The sequence below is a fragment of the Pituophis catenifer genome, unplaced genomic scaffold (genome assembly GCF_029215685.1).
Source record: "Pituophis catenifer annectens isolate HBS135680 unplaced genomic scaffold, rPitCat1.0.hap2 SCAF_1, whole genome shotgun sequence".
NCBI lineage: Eukaryota > Metazoa > Chordata > Lepidosauria > Squamata > Colubridae > Pituophis > Pituophis catenifer.
In genome coordinates, this window is record NW_027256881.1 from 111,320,343 (window position 1) to 111,342,472 (window position 22,130).

The 22,130-nt window shown below is 36.1% G+C and overlaps 1 protein-coding gene across 3 annotated transcripts in view; it reads left to right on the top strand.

Annotated features, from left to right (window-relative positions):
• The window catches only part of RNGTT (RNA guanylyltransferase and 5'-phosphatase), a 131,633-nt gene that overhangs the window by 68,374 nt on the left and 41,129 nt on the right, over window positions 1-22,130 (top strand). For all 3 annotated transcript variants that reach the window (XR_011601065.1, XM_070954031.1, XM_070954038.1), the window contains one exon: window positions 5,401-5,469. Coding sequence is in view for 2 of the 3 variants with exons in the window: in XM_070954031.1 (XP_070810132.1) it covers window positions 5,401-5,469 (69 nt within the window). In the remaining variant the exon portion in view is untranslated. The remainder of the gene's footprint in view (window positions 1-5,400; window positions 5,470-22,130) is intronic.

Here is a 22,130-nt window from a genome sequence, read left to right on the forward strand (position 1 = left end):
GAAGCTGGTTTGCAGTTTTTGTCTGGGTTCAAATATGACTTGTGAATTCAATCCTTATTGTCAAGATTGAAGCTGAAGCAGTATAATTTAAACAGTGTTACAAAGAATCCAGAGCTGCTTGTTACTTTAAATTGCATCCTGTATTTACTGACTGGAACTAAGACCCATTGAAATTATTGGGGTTTTATTTTTAAATAGACACTCAAGGGTTTTGAAAATATTACAGGAAAAAAAATCATTATTTGGAAAAAAATAAAAGCCTCTATAATGTTAAATCTACATTAACAGGTAAATCTTATTAACAAGAAATTCTTGTTAATAGGATTTACCATTAACAAACTATTACTTACTTAACAAACTATTCATTCAGTGACCATTCAAAGTTACAATGATCCTGAACAAATGGTAGTTATGGCCAGTCTTCAAAGTTGTGACTGTTGCATTGTTCCCCAATGGTCACAGGATCAAAATCTGGACTCTTGGCAGTCTGACTGCATTTATGACTGCAGCGTGAGCTTCAGCTCCGTCCATCCATCCATCCATCCATCCATCCAGCCAGCCAGCCAGACAGACAGACAGACAGACAGACAGACAGACAGACAGCCATCTCCTCTCATCTTTTGCCTTTTGTCCACTTTGCAGTCTGCTGCCTACTCCTTCCCCTCTGTCTTTTTCTTCCTGCTGCGCATGAGACACATTTGACTGAGGCAGCTGTTGCCTTTTGGGAGGCTCTTATGTGACTACTCCAAGGTTACTTTGGAGAGGCCACACTGCAAAGATCCTCCATGGATGGTAAGGACAGTTAGGGTAGGTGGCAGAGTTCAGGGAGGACAAAAGAGCAGAGATGGGAGGCTGGTGGGAGGAGTTGAAGCAGAGACTAGCACAATAGGGCATAAGAAGCATGAGGGCCTCACTTAATGACTGCAACTGAGACTACCAGAACTGCTGTCGCTAAGCAGTGTGGTCCTGTAATATTTTACTTAACAACAGCATAGCTTATCAGTGGAGATTCCAATCCTAATTAGGTTTGTTAAGTAAAGACTAACTACTAATAGATTTTTGAGATATACATACAGAGGCTGGAATATCCATAGGTGGTGATGTATTGGGCATAGAGTATTTTACCTTGGGTTCAAATTTAATGAGCCATGGGCATTACTGTTCTGTTTCCAATTTTGTGACTTGAATTTAGGATTAATTGCTGATTGTAAAGTGTAGCACATTATAATTGTCTGGCAGTTATAAGATATGGATGATTAGCAATATTGTTTTAAGGCCATGTTATATGAGCATTACTATAAATGAAATAAAGTACATGATGAGTAGCTTTTAAAGTTAGCAATTACTACCAAATACTATTAGCCTAATTGCCCTGGACAGCTTTGAAAACATACCATAGTGACCTAGAGCAACTCAGAGTTAGCAGTGCTCTGACTTTTATTCCCTTATGTAACAGATGGCACTCACTGTGAAAGACTGTCAAGCTGTGGGCTAGCAAAACATTAGTAATAAACCTTGTCATATGTTAAACTTGACCTGACATTAATCAGGCTTGGAATGCTACAAATGAATCATGGATAGTAATTAGTGAGCTGATGCTATTAGCAAGCAGCAATATCATACTGTTTTTTCCTTTCTTTTTGGAAAAAAAAAACAATTACGTTGTTAATTTATAGTTGGTGATAATAATATCTTTAGAGTTCTGCACAGTGAATTTCCCTCCTCTTCATTAGCTAGTCTGATTTATTATATTAAAAGCGTAACCAGATAAAGAAATGGTTTTAGAGTGGTGTGCAATCTATACAGGTGGTTACTTTGGCTAGAAAAGCCTTTGCATAGTTTCATCTAATATGCCAATTGCCCACTTTTCTAGCTTGGAAAGTACTTCAGACAGCCACTAATGTCCTAGCCACTTCATTGTGTGATTGTTGTAATTCACTTTACATGTGAATTACACATGTAAGTGGGCTGTGAGTGGGCTGTCCTTGAAGCCCACTCAGAAGCTTCAATTGGTCCAGAATTCAGTTTTGTGGACAATAATAGACATGTCTTTATATGTCTAAGTGACACCAGTATGCTTCTCAGAAAAATGGAAGGTGTTGGTTATGACCTATAAAACCCTATGTGGCATTGGGCCTGGTTACATGAGGGAAAACCTATCTCCTGTGGAATCGGCCTGGTTCGTTCAGTCTGACAGAGCTGGTCACTCTGGGTCCTTTCAATTAAACAATGTCATATTTGAGCTCCAAAAGCAGACAGACCCACCCCTTCTCTGTCACATTGCTTGTCCTCTGAAATAAGATTCTCCAAGGTGACTTCCACTCTCTAGGCTTTCTGGAAAGCCTTAAGGACCTTGGGTTAGGGTGCTTGGGGCTCCTGCCAGATTGCTTGTGAGTGTGATTGTATAGATCTTCCATCAGTTCTTATTTATTTCTATTATTTCTTTATTTTCATAATTATTACAGTTTGTTTTTATTCTGTTGGTTTTATTGTGTGCCACTCAGAATTGAGTGATGCCTTTTTTTTTTTTTTTACCCCTATACGATTAATTATAATCTTGCTTATTTCCCTCCAGGCAAATATGTACATGCATCACTATGAGACTGAAGATTACTTTTAAATGTATTTAAAAAGTCACCTCAAATTGGCTATCCAAACATTACATAGGTTTCTGTGCTTTATGTTTAGTGGTAGCTGAATCAAAAAGTAGCCATTTAAAAAATATTCCTGTTGAAATTGATGAGAATTTATTCACAGCTGTTCAAAGGATTTGTCTAAAGTATGAATAAGATTGAATTCAACTCTTAGATTGTGCTAGACATATTTTCACTGTTCCAAACATTTTTTTTCTCTTGGGTCTTAATATATACCAGTGATGGTATATTTCCATCTGCTCTTATATCTCAGGAAGAGGTCTTGCTTTGCATCCTGTTCTCCACATACTAGTACTACTATGACCCAAAACAGGTCTTTTTTCCATAGTAGTACAATGGTGTGCAAAATCACTTTTGATTTTCCCCTCTGTCAATTAATTTTATCAGGCTAATTAGAGAGTTATGCTTTTCATGCCTAGTCATGAATACCAGAATGTGGTATGTCTGTGTATCAAATTCCCGCACACAAACATGTGAGTGTGCATGCACATACATATACACATACACATGCTTATTACATGTTCTTCCTTGGCTGATATAAAATTATTGCAGATATGGCCTTTCTCAATATAATTCAGAATGGAATTTGTTTTGATTATACTCAGTTTTATTTTTTCATTATAAAAACAGTATTTTATTTAAAAATCCTTAGCTCTGGAATAGTAAATTGTATTTGATTATATGCACTAGCAAATGAAAAGTAAAAATAAAACCTGTGAAATTAGCAACATATTACTACTGTCTTCAACAACTGTTTTAATATATTTTGCTCTGTAATATTATGTGTATTTTGTATTTGCTGATTATATTAGTATTAGTATCTGTCCCCCATATATATGATATACTTGGCTATCCTTTTTTGCAATTATAAATAGCTCATGTTGCATTATCGAAATTGTACAAAAAAAATCTATTAGTATAACAGCATTCTCATTCTTGTGCCTGCCATAAATTCATTTACCAGTAATTAAAACTTCCATTATAGTTAACATTTAATACATTTTAATCAGATTTTAATCAGATTTAATGTTTACTCTAATGCAGTGGTCCCCAACCTTTTTATCGCCGCGGACCAATCAGCCTTTGATAATTTTACCGTGGCCCGCTGAGCACGCGCAGGGGTGGGGGCTTTGGGCCACACGTGCGTACCTGCGTGGGGCTCTCTTCCCTGGAGCCTTTGTGCACGGCCCAGGAGCTTTTGCGCACGGCCCAGGAGCTTTTGCGCACGGCCCAGGAGCCTTTGCGCTGCAGCGTTCATGTCCCCCGGCCGCTGCGCGGCCCGGTGCCAGGTACTCCACGGCCCGGCACCAGTCCGCGGACCGGGGGTTGGGGACCACTGCTCTAATACTATGGTCTGAAGAAGAATGGATATTTGAACTTACCTTTATTCTTTTTAAGCAGTGTGCTGCCTTTCCTATTAATATTTAGGCAGAATAAACACAGTAGACCAGTAGTTTTAACAAAAAAGAGATTTTATTTGGCTTAAATTTATAGCAGCTTTTTTATACTAAGTACATGCTAGTAGATTTCATCTTCTAACATTCCCAAGACTTCCTCATTCATATGTAATAACCCAACTACTAGAAGAAGAAGTTGATGTTTACCTTAAAAAATGTTAAGGGATTTATAACAACTTCAGATACAAATTCATTGGCTTTTATAAGGTAATGGAAAAAGTTAAGAAAAAAAAAAATAACTGGAGAAAAAGTGGTCCTATAAAGACTATTCAAAAAAGAAACAAGCCTGCAAAAGGGAGATCTTATTGGCATAATGATGAACATTGTTATATTAATGTATACCTAAAGATGTATTGCATACCTTAGCGAGAGCCAGTTTGGTCCAGTGGTTATGGCTCCGAGCTAGAAACCAGGCATTTTACCTTAGTCTACCTTAGTCATGAAAGTCTGCTCTCTCTCAGTTGCTATCTCTCAGACCACAATGCCAGACTTAAGCAACAGGTTGGTCGGTCAATTCCTGTTGCCACCAAATGGATTGGTACTTGGTTGATCTGATAAAAGCAGATTCTACACTAGAAAAACACTAGGAACAATTACAAAAAATGTTTATTGTAAAATGCTTACGGTACTTCCCCTCTCCTCTGGCAGCTTTCACTTTTGACTCCCTAGAGTTTAGTTCTATGTCTTAACCTGAATAAACTCTGGCTAATCTAATCTCATGGTCATATTTGAGGAATGGGTGGATCAAGACTTAGATCCCTAACTTAGTTGGATTATTTCTTTCTTTTCTGCAGTTGAACTGCTGCTAATTCAGATAGAATGAGTAAAATGTAATATGGCCACATGTAAAATGGCTCCCATACTCATACTTGGAAGCATTTAAAACGATGCTGACTAGTAATGCTTAGAGTCACTGTTGGTATGAATTAGAAATTAGTGTGGGAGAAGCAAGGATAAAAAATGGGCACAATAAAGGCAAGGACTATTACATCTCAACTGGCCTCATGTCTTCTGCAATGCAGATTTCAATTCATGAACATGAAAACATGTGTTTACTGTTTTATTGCAGCGTTTATCTCCTAATACCATCTGCTTTTTAAACGATTAATTAATAGACATTAGAAGCTAATTCTTTCCAATAAATGCTGTGTATAATCTTGAGGAGAGTTATATAATATATAAATACCATAACTAAATAAGTATAGATGTTTAGATATTTTTCTTCTCTATGCCAGGATTGTTTTACTTCTTAATTGTAATTGCCAATAATCATTTGGTGCTTCTTGCAGCTTCTTGAGGGAAATTTTGCAAGAGAAGTTTCTCATGAAGTGGATGGACTAATTTTTCAGCCTGTAGGAGTAAGTTGCATGAATTTGATTATTACTGTATTAAAATAATGTGATGAATTTTAAAAGTAATCAAGTTAAGCTACAGAAGAATGCTTAAATTGCTACCAAAAACATTCTACCATGTTTTTCCAAAAAGAAGGCCTGGTCTTATTTTCTTTCGACCTCTGAAAAAACGGCTAGGCCTTCTTTTTGGAGGGTTCTAATTATTGACTCACCTCACGGTGGTGGCATCGACAGCCCTGCCCAGCAGGAGCCCGCTGCTGGCCCACTTCTTATGCGGCCACTTGCCACCACTCGCACGCATCACCCCGGCATCTGTTTCACCTTCAGATGCCTGCCAGAAGGCCGTCTGCAGCTGATAATAGAGCTCCAAATCGATCCAGAACTCTGTTATTGGCTGCAGATGCTTTCCAACAGACATTTGAAGGCAAAACGGAGGCCAGGGCGATGCATGCGAGTGGCAGCAAGCAGCTGCAGAAGAAGGCGAGGCAGGTGTCAGGGTGTGCGAGGCCTGGTTAGTAGGGCAGCTCCACCCCCACCCCCATCCCCCACCCCCGTAGTTTGTTTTTTACCTGTGTGCCTCACCTCACCCCCTGCACACCGGGGTGGACGGGGTCTTAATTAGGGCTAATTTTGTGGGTGGGGCTTAATTTGATTGCATGTACTCAAAAACGTGATAGGGCTTCTTTTCAAGGTGGGTCGTCTTTTTGGAGAAACAGTACTTAAAATAGAATATTTTTGATAGTAACTTTTTCCTTGTTTCTGCAAAAAAATAGCATGCCCTATTAATATGAAATATTTAAGATTATGTATTTTTATTACCTCTCAGTTTATAAATCATAAATATATTACATATTCTTAAATGTTTAGAAGATTCAGTTGTTTCAGAATAAATATCTTAGAATACTATGAAACTCCACAAATTGTCTTGTGGCACTTTAAAGATTAACCAATTTGCTTTAGTTGATATCAACTAAAGATACCAAGATATCATCTATCACAATTCATTTCACTAGATGCATGAAATACAATTCTGAGAATGGGGTGGGGAAAAAGAGCAAGATCTATGTGTTTATGTATGCATGTGTGCGTGCGCGCGCACACACACAAACGCACACTACTATTCACTAAGACATTCTTCAATTTTGAGAATGCTAAGGCATTCTTCTATAGTGCTTAACATAAGTATGTTCTATAGTAAGAACAATTCATTTCTGTCCTGTTAATTTCTCAGAAATGGTACTAATTTGGTACCAAATGGTACTCGACAACTGTTGCACAATTTATTTTTATTTATTTATTTATTTATCATATTTGTATACCGCCCTACTCCCGAAGGACTCAGGGCGGTGAACAGCCAAAATAAAATACAGAGACATACAAAAGTTAAAAACTATTAAAAACAGATTAAATAATTTAGGCTCAAAAAATTAAAAATGCAATTGTCCTTTGTAATGTTCTATCATATTTACCTTGAGATCAGGAATGACTGGTGGGTGGGATACCTCACTAACCAACTGCCTTGGACAGCAAAGATTCAATTTTTTTTTTATCTGTGTTCCTCGCCCCACCCCTTGCACCATATTTGTAAATATGCCCATATTTACAAACTTGGAAATAACTTTGCAACCAATGTCCATTTACGTCCTTTCACAGTATCCCTGTCATGTGTCATGAGTCATGTGTTTGCCTCCCTCAGTCTTGTGTTTGCCATTAAAGTCAATTAGTACCCATTGTTCTGTGCCTGATCCATTTTTCTCTGCTCCCACCAAAGCAGAAAGATTACTTAACCAAACAATCTCTTCCTGAGCTGCTTTCCTCCACATCAGCGCAGTACTTCTCCTAAAGGTTCTAAGTTCTATCTATGTTAACAAGCTCAGTTCTATGACTTTAATTAGCCTCCATGTATCTCTTTCACTCCTTCGGATTTTGTTTGCCTCCTAAGGAGCTCCTGCAAGAGGCATATTGACAACCGGCACATTGCTTTTGATGTGTATTCACCACTGTGTGCCTACTTGTGCTCTTGTAATCCTTTCCTCTCCAATCAATGTAAATATAAACATTAATTCACTTCTTGCTAATTATTCTAGCACCATAGTGAACATTAAACGAGTAGGCAGTGGAAAAAAAAGGAAAAATGAAGTCAATTTGTAACCAGATTCATAGTCTTTATTTTCCACTTAGTGATCATGTCGCTTAGTGACTGAGTTGCTGGTCCCAATTATGGTTGCTAAATGAGAACTATCTGTTCTGCATTGAATGACTATATATAAATATTGGTTAATGCATTATTTTTGATTTGTGAAAATCGTGCTGCAGATAGAGATGTATAGTATTTTATTAACAAGAAACAAACATTTGTTAACAAGAAACATGACATACCTATTAATCTTTTCAGTTGTTTTTTCCCAAATATTAAGAAAGCAGACAACAAGTAATTCTATAGAATAAAAAGAAAAAAAATAATACGACTTTCCTAGCTTCGAATTATAGAATTTTCAGAAAGTTTGTTACTTTCTGAATAATTCATTACTCATATAAATATATGATTTTTTTCTTAAATTATACACTCAATCATAGAATTAATTACAATTCAACAGGTTAATGTCAATTTATTACCTCAAAAGATTTGTCACAGTGCTAATTTAGTAATTCAAAAGAAACATCCTAAGGCTCAAGGGGTTACTTTTAGTTGATATCTCTCCACTTATAAAATACTATTTTATTGATAGATTGGTTACAGATATGATTTATGTTGATCTTTCCTTGCACATCTGACAATTTTATTCTGTTCCAAAGAGATGGAAACACATGAAAACTACCTATGACAGCAAATTGCTCATCTTCTGTAGGAGAAATGGTGAACTGAAGAAGGTTCTGCTAAAATTAGAGCTGATTACCATAGTGGAATGAAGAGCCAGAGAGTAATTTGTTTTGTAATTCTTCTCCAGACAAGGAGAGAACTTGAGATTGCCCACAAGTTCTGCAGATAGTTGCTCTTTATGAGGAGACAACAAGATAGTAGTCTCCAGTGAATTTATAGCTCTGGGAGATAAAGGAAAGCCATTTTTTTTTTTTAAATTTGATTTATATGCTGCCCTTCTCCGAAGACTCAGGGCGGCTTACAATGTGCTCAGCAATAGCCTTTATCCTTTTGTATATTTATACAAAGTCAGCTTATTGCCCCCACAAACTGGGTCCTCATTTCACCTACCTTAGAAAGGATGGAAGGCTGAGTCAACCTTGAGCCTTGGCGAGATTCGAACCCTGCAGTAATTGCAGGCAGCTGGTCTTAAGCAGCTTAATAACAGGGTGCCTCAAACCCTTGTACTACCAAGGCTCATTTTCATTCAAACCGCAGTCAGTGCCCTTCAAAAGGACACTGGGCTCCATATTTCCTTTTCTAATCAATTTCCAAAATCATACCTATAACCAATCTATCAAAGAAGAGGTCTTTTATAAGCAGAGTGATGCTAATTAAATAGAACCTTTAGAGTCTTAGATTTTCTTTGGAGCACTATAAAGTACTATTGTCAACTGCGTTTCAGCTATTAGGAACCTTTGAAGTTTTAGAAACTACTTTGTTGAGTTTTCTTCAAACCATAGTGAGAGAAGTTTTAAATATAATTGTAATTTCCCCCCCTAAAATAAACAACAAAAGAGCAATTAGAATGTTGATTTTGGAAAGTTACAAATGGATTAAGGGTCCAGATGGATGTGAAGTAAGATTTTGACGTTAATTATAAGAATCCTTCCTAAGAGAAAATGCTGCTGTTTTGAACTGTTAAAACAACTATAATAGACTTTTGAAGGCTAGACCCTAAGGGGAACCAGAAGGGACTAAAGATTACAAGTAAAGAAGAGCACTGAAAAATTTGACTTACTCATACAGAATGGACTAAAATTTTATTTATTTATTTATTTATTTATTTATTTATTTATTTATTTATTTATTTAAGATAATTTATATAGCACCTACTTGCTCATAGCAACTCTAGTCGGCTTACAGACAATAAAAACATAGTATAGAAAAAATAAAAATAATACAAGTAAAAAATAATAAAATAATAATAACATTTGGTTGCTTTTCAAGGACAGACCCCTGTAGAGCGCATTGCAATAGTCAAGATTTATATTTTAATTTTGAAGATACTGAAATATATATTTGAACAATGGACTCAGAAGCAATTTTAAGAGTACCTGCCTCTTAAAGACTATGTTTAACAGATGTTATGGAAGAGGAACAAGTTTTCTGGACAAGACAGATTGATGTGAAAGTGGATTTAAACATGATAAAATCCAAGAATGATTTGAGAAAAGATTCTATATGTCACACAAGAAAAACCAACTGATATCTTAATAATTAAAAGGATGTGCAAATAATAAACCAAAAATGTGACCTGGATAATTTTTTTTATATCAGATATACCAAAGGGACTTTGAAGAATCTTGTGAGAAGGACAGAGAAAAAATGAAAATAATTTTTTAAAACATGATTTGAAGGGACTAAGGAACTATATTGTTAAAAGTAAAAGGAAGGGTTGGTTTATTTGATTAAGATTAAAATAAATATGTTGTTATCTCTGATAATCTTTAATGGACTTTTCCTGACACTAGGCAGGACTGAAATGACGATCCTTTATGGATTTTATAGATAAGAGATGGGATATGAAAAGAAGAGATCATTAGCTGTAATTCAAGAGCAGGTGACAAGTTACAAAAATTGTTTATACCTGTGATTTAGGAGGAAATCATTTCTTTTTCTTTACTATATTCTTATTTTCCTTTCTTTTCTATTTATATATTTTTTCTTTTCTGCTCTATTTTTTTTGTATGTTTCAATTCATATCAGTGATTTATAATCCAGTGACTGTTTTTGCTCATTGTTTCAAAAATGTCACTGAGAGACTCAGTAAGATGGAGAGAGAAATATTATATCTACTGAGGATAATATATAAAATATATACTAATATTTTATGCGGATGTGTTCAAAATGTAAATGTTTAATAAGGATGCATAATTATTAATGACTTCTTTATAAATCTTGGAGTAATATACTGGGTTAATACTAGATTTTTAGTCTTAAAGTAGCACCATTCTTAAGGTTGTGAATAAACGTTCTCATCAAATAATGGAGTGAGCATTTTAGTTTTTTTTATTCAAATGGATATTCACCAAATATTCTCTACTTTTTAAATTGTATTAGTATGGTCAAATGATAATGTAAAATGATTAGGGAAAAATAATTCAATTAATTCCTTGAAAATTTGGTGGGATAGCTTTTCAGCATACCGTGAACATTTGATCTTTCAACATAAGCTGCAAGCAGTTTCAGTGAATTTGATTTATCCCTAGCATAGATGTTAGCGTGGCTTTCTCCAAATTATTTCTTGGTACATATAGGACTAGATTAAAATTAAGTAAACTCTGTTGAGCATCCAAGACCAGTGTTTATCCATAACTTTCTCATATAGGTTAATCTTTGATCATTTCATATTAGTGACAAAAGTTTTTTTTTGGGAAAGTATAAATGAACTAATGCTGCAGAAAACAGACAGTTTAGTTTTTTAATGCATCTTGTTGTTCCACATCACAGATGAAACTAGAAAATGGCAGTAAATTTTTAAAATAAAATTTTGAACATAAAATTATTCATTCTCCAAGGAAATAAAATTACTATCCGGTAAAGGCATAAAATTATCTTTATGGTACAGATATTTTATAATACCTTTAACTCTCGGTGCACTGGAATTCATAATGGTCTATTATTTTTATATGCCATTCTAGTTGAAATAGGTGACATTCCTCACTATGTAACATTGTTAGAAATACACTTCAGATCATGCTGTTTAATAATCTGTTAAATAGTTTCAAATACTATGTTTTGTATTGTACCATACAAGCAATTTTCTCTAAACCACTTTTGTAGGATATAATTGCTGAACAATATTTCTTGGTGCTTTATGATTTTTAAGAAAAACTAATATGTGAACCTGCACAAGAATTTTCAATAAAGCTAATTGAAACTCTGCATGCAAGCTAAGACTTGGCTCTGCTCACCATAATTAGAAATAGATTTCCTAGAATCAGAATAATTTAATATAGATATCATGGTAATACTGCCTGCCTGCAATCAGTAGCACTGGTGCTCTTTTCCCAACAAATATGTCTATGAAAATCTTGAGGAAAAAAAAAGAAGGTAATCAAATGCCTATATTGCAAATGAGACACTTGAAGTTTTTGCTTTGTAAGCAGAAGTGGACAATCATAAATATCCCCACGGATTTATAAATTTATTGCTAATTAGATTGGATAAGCAATTCTAGCACATAAATAAATGAATACACAAAATCCTATCTTTGCTATTAGTTAAATAATTACTAATTACAAGTAAAACATCAAGAATGATTGCATTCATCAAAAAGTTCTACTTTAAAAAAAAGGAATAATACCTATAAAAATTCATATTGTAGCTTCCCAGCCTATCTTGAATCATGACATTGTAATATAGTTTTTAGTTATTGTTTGATATATTTATAACCTGCTTAAATATTTTATTTTTTATCTAAAAACTCTCAAAGGTACTTTATTAGTATTGTCTTGTTGTGGAAAAGTACATCTATAAATGTCATTTATTTTCCCCAAAATACTACTCTGTGCTTAAAAACTGCTGCTAATTAAGTAATACATTTTACTTTTTTTTTTTTTTTTTTTGCTTTATAACTGTCTCAGTAAGTGGAGCACTCAGCCATAAATGGCTCTTTGTTTATGGGCTTGAAAATTTTATTCTTTTTCTAGAAGAGTTTGAGCTGCAGTGGAGAGTTCCAGGAAAAAAAATGATGAACTGAAAATGGTTCTGCTAAAAGCAGAGTTAATGATTATGGCAGAAAGAAGGGCTGAAGAGCAGACTGGCCATTTGTAATTCTAACAAGGAGAGGATTTGAGATCACTCACAAGTGCTCTAGAAAGTTGCTCCTTATGAGGAGACCACAAAACAGTGGTCTCTGGTCAATTTAGAGTTCTGATTGACAAGGGAATACCATCTTGCTCAAACTGTGTTAGTGCCTTTAGTGGGTTCATGTACTTCCTTTTCTAAACACTTTTGAAAATTAATTGTTAACTGCCTTTCAGCTTTTATAAACCTTTGGATCGACAAGTTTTAGGAAGCCCCTGATGAGGTTTTTTTTTTCAATTCTTAGAGATGTTTAAAATACAAATGTAATTTTTTATGAAATAAACAACAAAGGGCAATTAGAATGTTGATTTTGGAAAGAGACTAATAGTGCATTTGAAGTAAGATTTTGGCATTAATTGTAAGAAAAACCATAATAGACTTAGAAGGTTGTATCCTAGAGGCAACCAGAAGGAACTAAAGATTACAAGTAAAGAAGAACACTTAAAAAATTGACTTACTCATGGTGAATGGAGCAAAATACTTTAATTTTGGAGATACTGAAGGATATATTTGAACAATGGACCCATAAGTCAGTTTTAAGAGTGCCTGCCTCTATAGAAAGACTATGTTTAAAAGATGTTACGGAAGAGAACAAGTTTTTCTGGACAAAACAGAGTAATGTGAATGTGGATTTAAAAATGACAGTGTTAGGGTGTGTGTAAAAAGTATTTGTTGCTTGTGCAACGAGCAGAGCAGAAACACACAGGGAAGGAGATAAACGTCCAGCTCTTGTGAGAATAATACTTTATAGATAACAGTCTCGGTGTAAGTAAAACAGTCCAAGGTCATAAACAGTAATATCAGTCCAGTAAGTATCTTCCCTTACCAAAGCAAACAGACTTTAGTAACTATTGGTATACAGTACCATATAATAGACTCAGTAAGCAACAGGATACAATCAGGTATCAATCCGGAAGAAGCAGGAAGAACCAGGAAGAAGGAACGCTTCTCTGTGCTGCTTATTTATGCACTGTAGCCTAATTACAGGGTTCAGCAAACCCTGATTACATGGCTCAGTTGTTCCTTAAAGAAACAGATATTGCCTGACCAACAAGTTAGGAGTACGCTGCAAGCTGAACCTAACATTCTCCCCATTGGGCAGGACAATATACACAATAGATACAGAAACAAAAATACACATCCAAATCATACATTGTACAGTGGTATCAGTTACATTTCAGATTCTTAATCCAAATCTTTCACAACAATTGGTGTGATTAATGGCACCTTGCGCTGTGGTAAAATTATCGGCAATATTGTCCTCTGATGCGCAATATTCCAATGTAATCATGTTATCCTTAACACATTGCCGAACATTCAGATAACGTATATCAGTGTATTTAGTCCTTGTCTTTACAGCAAGATTCGTTGCCATTTTAATGGCTGCCTGGTTATCCTCATAAACCGTAATAGGATAATCCATTTTGAATCCAATATCTTCCATCAACTGTTTATAATAAATCAGTTCAGTACATGTAAGTGATAGACAAGAAAACTCCGCTTCCATGGTAGACAAACTGATGTGTTTCTGGCGAATTGATTTCCATCCAATCAGGCAGTTATCCAACATGATTGCTATTCCAGACGTAGATTTTCTGGCAAAACTGGCATCAGCATATGCCTTTAATATCATATTGGCATTTGGTTCTAAATACATAGCAAAATGCAATGTTCTTTTAAGATACCTAAGAACACGTTTAGCAGCCTGCCAATGCCTATCAGTAGGCTCTGAACTATATTGTGCTAGTTGGTTAACACTAAAAGCTATATCAGGCCGTGTCCAGTTGCTCAAATACGACAAACTGCCTATTAATGATTGATACAGTTCTTTACTGAACTGTGGACTCTGCAAACTATCCTGCTGGAATTCCTGTGCCATAGGAGTCTTGGCAGGTTTACATAATTCCATCCCATATTTTGTCAACAATTTGCAGATCTTATTAGATTGTGAAATTCTAAATCCTCTAGATGTTTTCAGGATATCCAGCCCTAGATAATGCCGTATATGTCCTAGATTTCTAAGTTTAAATTTTGTTTGCAACTGACCGATAATCTCTCTGGCCTCAGCGTCAGTTCTGGTAATTATGGCAATGTCGTCTGTAAAGAGTAACAAGAATGAAACACATCCATCCTGTTCTTTTTTAAACAGACACTTATCTGCTACGCCCTCATAGAACCCAATGTTATGTAATTCCTGCACTATACATTGGTTCCACTCGTAACCTGATTGCCTTAAACCATATAGGCTTTTCTGTAGCCTCCAACACTCAGTTCTATCCTGTGTATCATAACCAGGAGGTTTCTTCATATATATTGTATGCCTCAACGGAGCGTTCAAGTAAACTGTCTCGACATCTATATGAGTAATAGAGCATTTATTTCTAGCTGCCCAAACAAGCATCGTTCTCAAAGTGCTCGCTCGTAAACTTGGAGCAAAAACTTCATCATAGTCTCTATCTGTCTGTGAGAACCCTTGTGCAACAAGCCGAGCTTTATGGATTACTACCCCATCTACACTTTTCTTTACCTTATAGACCCACCTACAGCCTATAGGTTTCTCATTTGGTGGTATTCTTACAACTTCATAGACACCAAGCCTCTTCAAAGAATCAATTTCTCTATCCATTGCCTCTTGCCAGGCTTTTTGCTCCTTTTCTGGATATAATTTTATATCATGATAACTGGATGGTTCGATATCTACTTGGCAAACCACTGTGGCTTTATAGCAATCTGGTGGATGCCGGTCCCTGGAAGATCGTCTAGGCATAACAGGACTAACATCAGGTATATTGGGTTCATCCTCCCCTAACCCTAATTCCTGTTCCTGTTCTTCCACCTTAATAGATGGTTTATCATCCATCTCAGATGAACTATCATCAGGAATATGGTCTACCTTAACATCTACATCTGTAAAACCATAGTCTGCTTTTTCTAACCTGTCCCAGCCTTCATGTTCTAGGAATTTAGCACTAGCGCTACACAAAACTTTTGTTGTTCCTTTTTCCCAGAACCTATAGGACCTATGGTTAGCCTCATAGCCAACAAAAATCATTTTCTTTGCTCTCTGTTGGTCCTTCCTTCTCTGACTAACCGGTATATGCACCCAGGCTGGTGCACCAAAAGTATGTATATAACTTAAATCAGGCTTCCTCCCGTGCCATAAAGTAAAAGGAATTTTTCCTGTAGAGGAGTGCACCACATTATTTAAAATATGATTGGCACATAATATTGCTTCTCCCCACAATTTATCAGGTAAACAAGCATCAGCCAGCATAGTCCTAGTCATAGCTTGTAGGGTCTGGCCTCTTCGTTCAATATATGCATTATGTTCTGGCCGAAAAGGGGCTGAACGTTTATGCTGTATCCCAGCATCCTTCAAAAACTTAGCCAACTGATGGTTAGTAAACTCAGTTCCATTGTCAGTAACAATGCATTTCACCTTAAACCTCTGCTTCCTTTCAACAAAACGAAGCCAATTTGTGATACATTGGAACGTATCACTTTTGGACTTCATAAGGTAGCAAAAACCATATCTGGTAAAGTGATCAACTATACTTAAAATATAGCATGCTCCCCCTAAACTGGGTTTCTTTGGCCCTATTAAGTCTAAAAAGACTACCTCCAAAGGTTTAGTTGTTTTAAACCCATTGCAGCGGTTTGCAGGTGTAACTTTACTTTTATGCTGGTTACAAGTATTACAATTCAGGTATTTGCTGCAAGCCCTTAATTTTATGCCTTTAGACTGCTTAACAGTCAAATTCAACAACCTGAAATTCAGATGACCAAGCCTTCTATGTAATAAATGTAAGCATTCATCATGAGGCTTTCCAAATTTAGCTTTTGACTGAACTAACAGTAATGACTTATCCCTAATAACAAATAAGTCGTCTTCTAATTCTGCAGTAACTACAGTGCCTTCACATTCCAGCAAACATTTGTTGTTTTTAAAAGTTACTATAAACCCAGAATGTAGTAATGACTTTACAGATAAAAGGTTATATTTCAAACTAGGGATATAAAGCATGGGTAAAGGGTGCTTACTAATAGAACATTGAACAAGTCCCTCCCCAGCTACAGTCACATTCCAGCCATTAGCTAATTTGACCTTTTTAGTACTTTTCTTCATGTTTAGAAACAGTTTTCTGTTTTTTGTTATTGATTGAGAGGCACCACTATCAATCACCCACCAATCATCTGTTATATTATTAGATGAACTGGTTGCTAAATTACACCCTTTCCTGGGTTTAGCAGAGTTTCTAGCAGATACTTTCTTATTTTTACAATATTTTGCAATGTGCCCCTTAGCCCCACATGCATAACAGCGTTTAACAATATTGACATTCTCATATACAGCTTCCACTTTTGGTTGCTGTTGCATCCTTAACTGGTCTCGTTCCTGCCTACGTTTGGCCTCATCCAGCAACCTACCAGTTATACTGGCCAATGTTAGTTCATTTCTAGACAATACTTCTAATGATGAAACAAAAGAGTCATAACTGTCATCCAACGATGAAAGAATAATATAAACTTGCTGCAGTTCAGTAAACACAAGGTCTTTCTCATGTAGCTCCTGGAAAAGCCCTGTCATGGAGTCCAGGTGAGCCATCATGTCTCCTCCTTTCTGAAGATGTAAGCGAAATAATTTCCGTGTCAGGTAGATATGGACACCCACAGAGTCACGAACGTAGAGCTTCTTTAGCTTTGACCAACACCTCGCAGCAGACTCTTCGCCCCGGAAATGGACAAGTTGCTGGTCTCCCAGTGTCAGGCCAATGATGCATAAAGCACGCTCGTTGTCCCTGTGAAACTTCGCTATCTTTTTGGCATCTTCTTCGTCAGCAGCATTCAATGCAGTTATGTCCGGTGGATTATTAACCACGTCCCACAGTCCTTCTTTTCGCAAAAGTAGACAGCATTTTGTGGACCAGGTAACATAGTTTGTTCCATCCAACCGGGTTATAGTAGAATAACTTGTACCTTGCTCAAAAGACATCATCTTTACTACTACACCCACTGCCTGCACTTCTCACTTCCACAAAAACAAATTAAAGAGCCCTGGAACGTTCTGGGCCCATAACCAATGTTAGGGTGTGTGTAAAAAGTATTTGTTGCTTGTGCAACGAGCAGAGCAGAAACACACAGGGAAGGAGATAAACGTCCAGCTCTTGTGAGAATAATACTTTATAGATAACAGTCTCGGTGTAAGTAAAACAGTCCAAGGTCATAAACAGTAATATCAGTCCAGTAAGTATCTTCCCTTACCAAAGCAAACAGACTTTAGTAACTATTGGTATACAGTACCATATAATAGACTCAGTAAGCAACAGGATACAATCAGGTATCAATCCGGAAGAAGCAGGAAGAACCAGGAAGAAGGAACGCTTCTCTGTGCTGCTTATTTATGCACTGTAGCCTAATTACAGGGTTCAGCAAACCCTGATTACATGGCTCAGTTGTTCCTTAAAGAAACAGATATTGCCTGACCAACAAGTTAGGAGTACGCTGCAAGCTGAACCTAACAGACAGAATACAAGAATAATTTGGAAAAAGCTTCTATACAACAAACAAGAGAAACCAATTCTTAATAATTAAAAGGATGGGCAAATAATAAACCAAAAATGTGACCTGGATAATTTTTTTTATATCAGATATACCAAAGGGACTTTGAAGAAACTTGTGAGAAGGACAGAGAAAAAATGAAAATAATTTTTTAAAACATGATTTGAAGGGACTAAGGAACTATATTGTTAAAAGTAAAAGGAAGGGTTGGTTTATTTGATTAAGATTAAAATAAATATGTTGTTATCTCTGGTAATCTTTAGTGGACTTTTCCTGACACTAGGCAGGACTGAAATGACGATCCTTTATGGATTTTATAGATAAGAGATGGGATATGGAAAGAAGAGATCATTAGCTGTAATTTATGAGCAGGTGACAAGCTACTAAAATTGTTTATTGTAATGAAAGGTGAATAATTTGTTTATATATTTCTTTCACTTTTGTTCATTGTTACTTTTCTATTTTTTCTTTTTATTATTTTGCATTTTAGTTTGTATTCATTTTTATCTTTTTAATTGCAATTTTTAGTAAATTTACTATAAAAATAGTTTGACCTGTAAGCCACACTTTATGAAATCAAATTCACCATCTTTGCTTAATATGTAGTAAAATTGTAATGCTAATGCAGCACAGTAGACCAATTGGCTCCTGCTGCTTTCTGCATGTATGGATGCCTACCTTAATCTTCGACCTTTATTTCAAAATTGTGATATGTACATGTAAGTTTTAGAAACTGTAAATATTGCTTGAAGGAGATGCCAATGCAAGCATTACTATAGAGAGCACTAACCGCAGAAAATGCTTTCAGCAAACATATGTATAACTTTGAAACCACACCCCTTAATCTTGGATAAAGGGTAGAACATTGCTTGTATGCTGATTTCGTGCTACTGCAAATTCTCAGCGGTTTGAGGTATTGGATAACATTAAGCAATTTTGTACAGTTGCCTCCCCCGCCTCCTCCTCAATACTTGGTATCAGAATCTCAGAAGAATGTCAATAATTGTCAAATTCTGTATTTTTAAACTGCCCATTTTTATGTGCCCAAATTCTGAAAAGTCTGAGATACTTCTTGGAAGTGATTAATAGCGTTCTTCCCTGCAATTTTCACTTTGGGTTAAGCATTCTTCCACTATTGTGTATGTCTTTGCTCTCAAGGAGCATCTTATCATCATAAGTGAGACAAGTGCCAGAATAACAACATTAGGCAGAGAACATTATTCTCTCTCAGCTGAGACTGCTTTGATTAATAGGCAGTTGGTTTATCATCTATAGTATCTAAAGTCATTGTAACCTTTTTTTACATGTTATCAGTGTACTTCTTGTGCGAGCGGGTAACACTATTTCAGTAAATGAGTACTGAGAACAAAGCAAAGGTGTGGCTTGGCCCATCCCCATGGAAATCTGAACATATCTTAACAGACCTTTGGCATTTTAAAAAATATGGAGAAGGCAAGCAACAATGATTGGATCTCTTCAGTCCCAATTTGAGATCAAAACTAAATCTCAGGGCGTCAGTTCTCATGACTTCTGCAGCCACAAAATTACTGTCCATTGCACTTAAAATGGAGATGTATTCAGAGTAAAGGTAACTTAAAGTTATAATATGTGGCTTTTCTTTTCTTGGCTAATTTAAATTAATTCAGGTCTCTGGGGCCAAATGGTTACATCACAGGGTAACTGAGGGAATAGTGGGTATGATCACAGAACAGTTCTCAGTAATTTTTGAGAACCCCTGAAGGACTGGAAAAATCCCAGAAGATTGGAAGAGAAGGTTCTCTCTTTCAGAGAGGAAGGATGTTCCAGATAAGTAGCATTATATCATGTGCATTGGATTGACATTTTCCAGTAAACAGGAGCCAGTATGGTTATTACAGATAAATTGCACTGAAGTAATTATATCTTTGATGCAGTTATTATCTTAGTAGATAAGCGGAATGCCTTATATGTAGTATATCATGACACAATCAAAGTCTTCATCAAAGTTGTCATATTTTCTTCAATAGAATGATAAAATATGGGCTAGATTATCTTATTCTGGATGGATTCAGTTGACTGAATAACTGTACTCAGAGGATGTTCAGTAAAGCCTGCATGGATGGAAGGATCTACAGGAGTGTTACAGGGCTCAACTCTGGGGCCCTGTGCTACTCAACATACACTGCTCAAAAAAATAAAGGGAACACAAGCGGAAGACATCCAAGATCTGAATGAATGAAATAGCCTTATTAAATACTTTGTTCGTTACATACAGTAGTTTTGTGTTCCCTTTAGTTGTTTGAGCAGTGTATGTAACGAACGAAGTATTCAATATGGCTATTTCATTCATTCAGATCTTGGAGGTCGTCTGCTTGTGTTCCCTTTATTTTTTTGAGCAGTATATTTATCAGTGACTTGAATAAGGGAGGCCAGTTTGCAGAAGACACAAAGTTTGGAAGTTTTTGTTAATTTACAGGGAAGAGATTCAAAAAGATCAAGACAAACGTGAGCAGAGTCTGAATTGAATAATATGAAATTCAATAGAAAAAAAAAAGTGAAATTATACCACTGGACATTAAAATGAAGCACACAAGTTTAGGAAGGGATATCTGGCATGACAATAATACATATGAAAAGGCTCCATGTGTCAGTCACCAACATAAGGCAACAGAGCCGAGGTGGCGCAGTGGTTAGAGTGCATTACTGCAGCTACTTCAGCTGACTGCTAGTTTAGCAGATCAGCGGATCAAATCTCACCGGCTCAAGGTTGACTCAGCCTTCCATCCTTTCGAGGTGGGTAAAACGAGGACCCAGATTGTTAGGGCACAATGTGCTATTTAGTATACTGTCTTTGGTGTAAGCCGCCCAGAGTCCTCGGAGAGTGGGCGGCATAGAACTATGACTAATAAATAAATAAACAGTGTGAAGCAGATGCTAAAAAAAGCAAACAAATATTTTGGGCTGCATTAAGATAACATACCATGGGGAGTGTCCCAGTGTTCTTTGCCATGATCATATTCCATTTGGAGTACTGTGTCCAGTTTGTGAAAAAAAAAAGTGAAATTGGAACAACTTCAGAGAAGGTTTACGATGATGAGAAGGTCTACGATGATGATCTGGAAATCAAGGCCTATGAGGATGGGATAAAAGAGCCAGATATGTTTAGCCTACAGAGGAGATAAGAGATAACCAAGGGAGGTATAAGAGAAAGAATCTCCAAATTTCTGAAGGATGCCACACTGAAGATAAAATAGACTTACTCTCTATTGCTCAGGAGGCAGAAGCAGAATCGGTGGTTAAAAACAACACAGAAGTAAGTTACATTTTGATGTTTGGAGGACCCGCTTGATTATGCATTGTTTGCCAGCAAAACTGGTGGCTACATGAGGTGATGACCTCTCTTTTACAAGAGATGATCAAGCAGAAGCTGAGCAATCGTATGCCAGAGATGCTGGATCCTGTTCAAAGCAAGGGGATGGATTAGATGACTTCTAACTTCCTTACAACTCTATGATTCCATGATTATAAAGACTGTTAAAATTAGCTCTCAAATTTGCCCTAAATTCAGGAAAACCTACCAACCTACCAGATGGATTTTTCTTCTAAGAGTCCCTTAGATAGTTCTGTATTCATGGATAGCACCACTGAAATATTTTTAGAGAACGAAAAGCTTTGGCTCAGAGCAAGCAGTTATCTCTTGTGTGTGAGAGAGAAAAGGAATGTTGCAAGAGTTTGGTGACCAGTTTTCCATGATGTAACATTTTAAATCTCTCTTGATGAGATTATTTTCTGAATATTTCCCTCATTTTTAAATGGGCAAAATGTTTCTTAGAAATAAATTATTTTTATAGCAGGATAACTGCTTTAACATACATTAGATAGATAGATAGATAGATAGATAGATAGATAGATAGATAGATAGATAGATAAAGAAAAAAATATTCTTTCAGCTTATATAATCAGAAGCAAATATTTTTAACTTCATTGGTAGTCATGCCTCTCTGTGCCTGCTTCCTTCCTCTAAAAATTAAATTAATTACTTATGAAATTGGCTACTTGTCATGCCAAGGTAGCTGACTGCCCTTTTGTAAAGAACATGGTGTATGTTTTTTACAACAGTTCTGACCCTTACAGCTGCATTTTCTGGCCATGAATAGATATCCATTAAAAATATTTC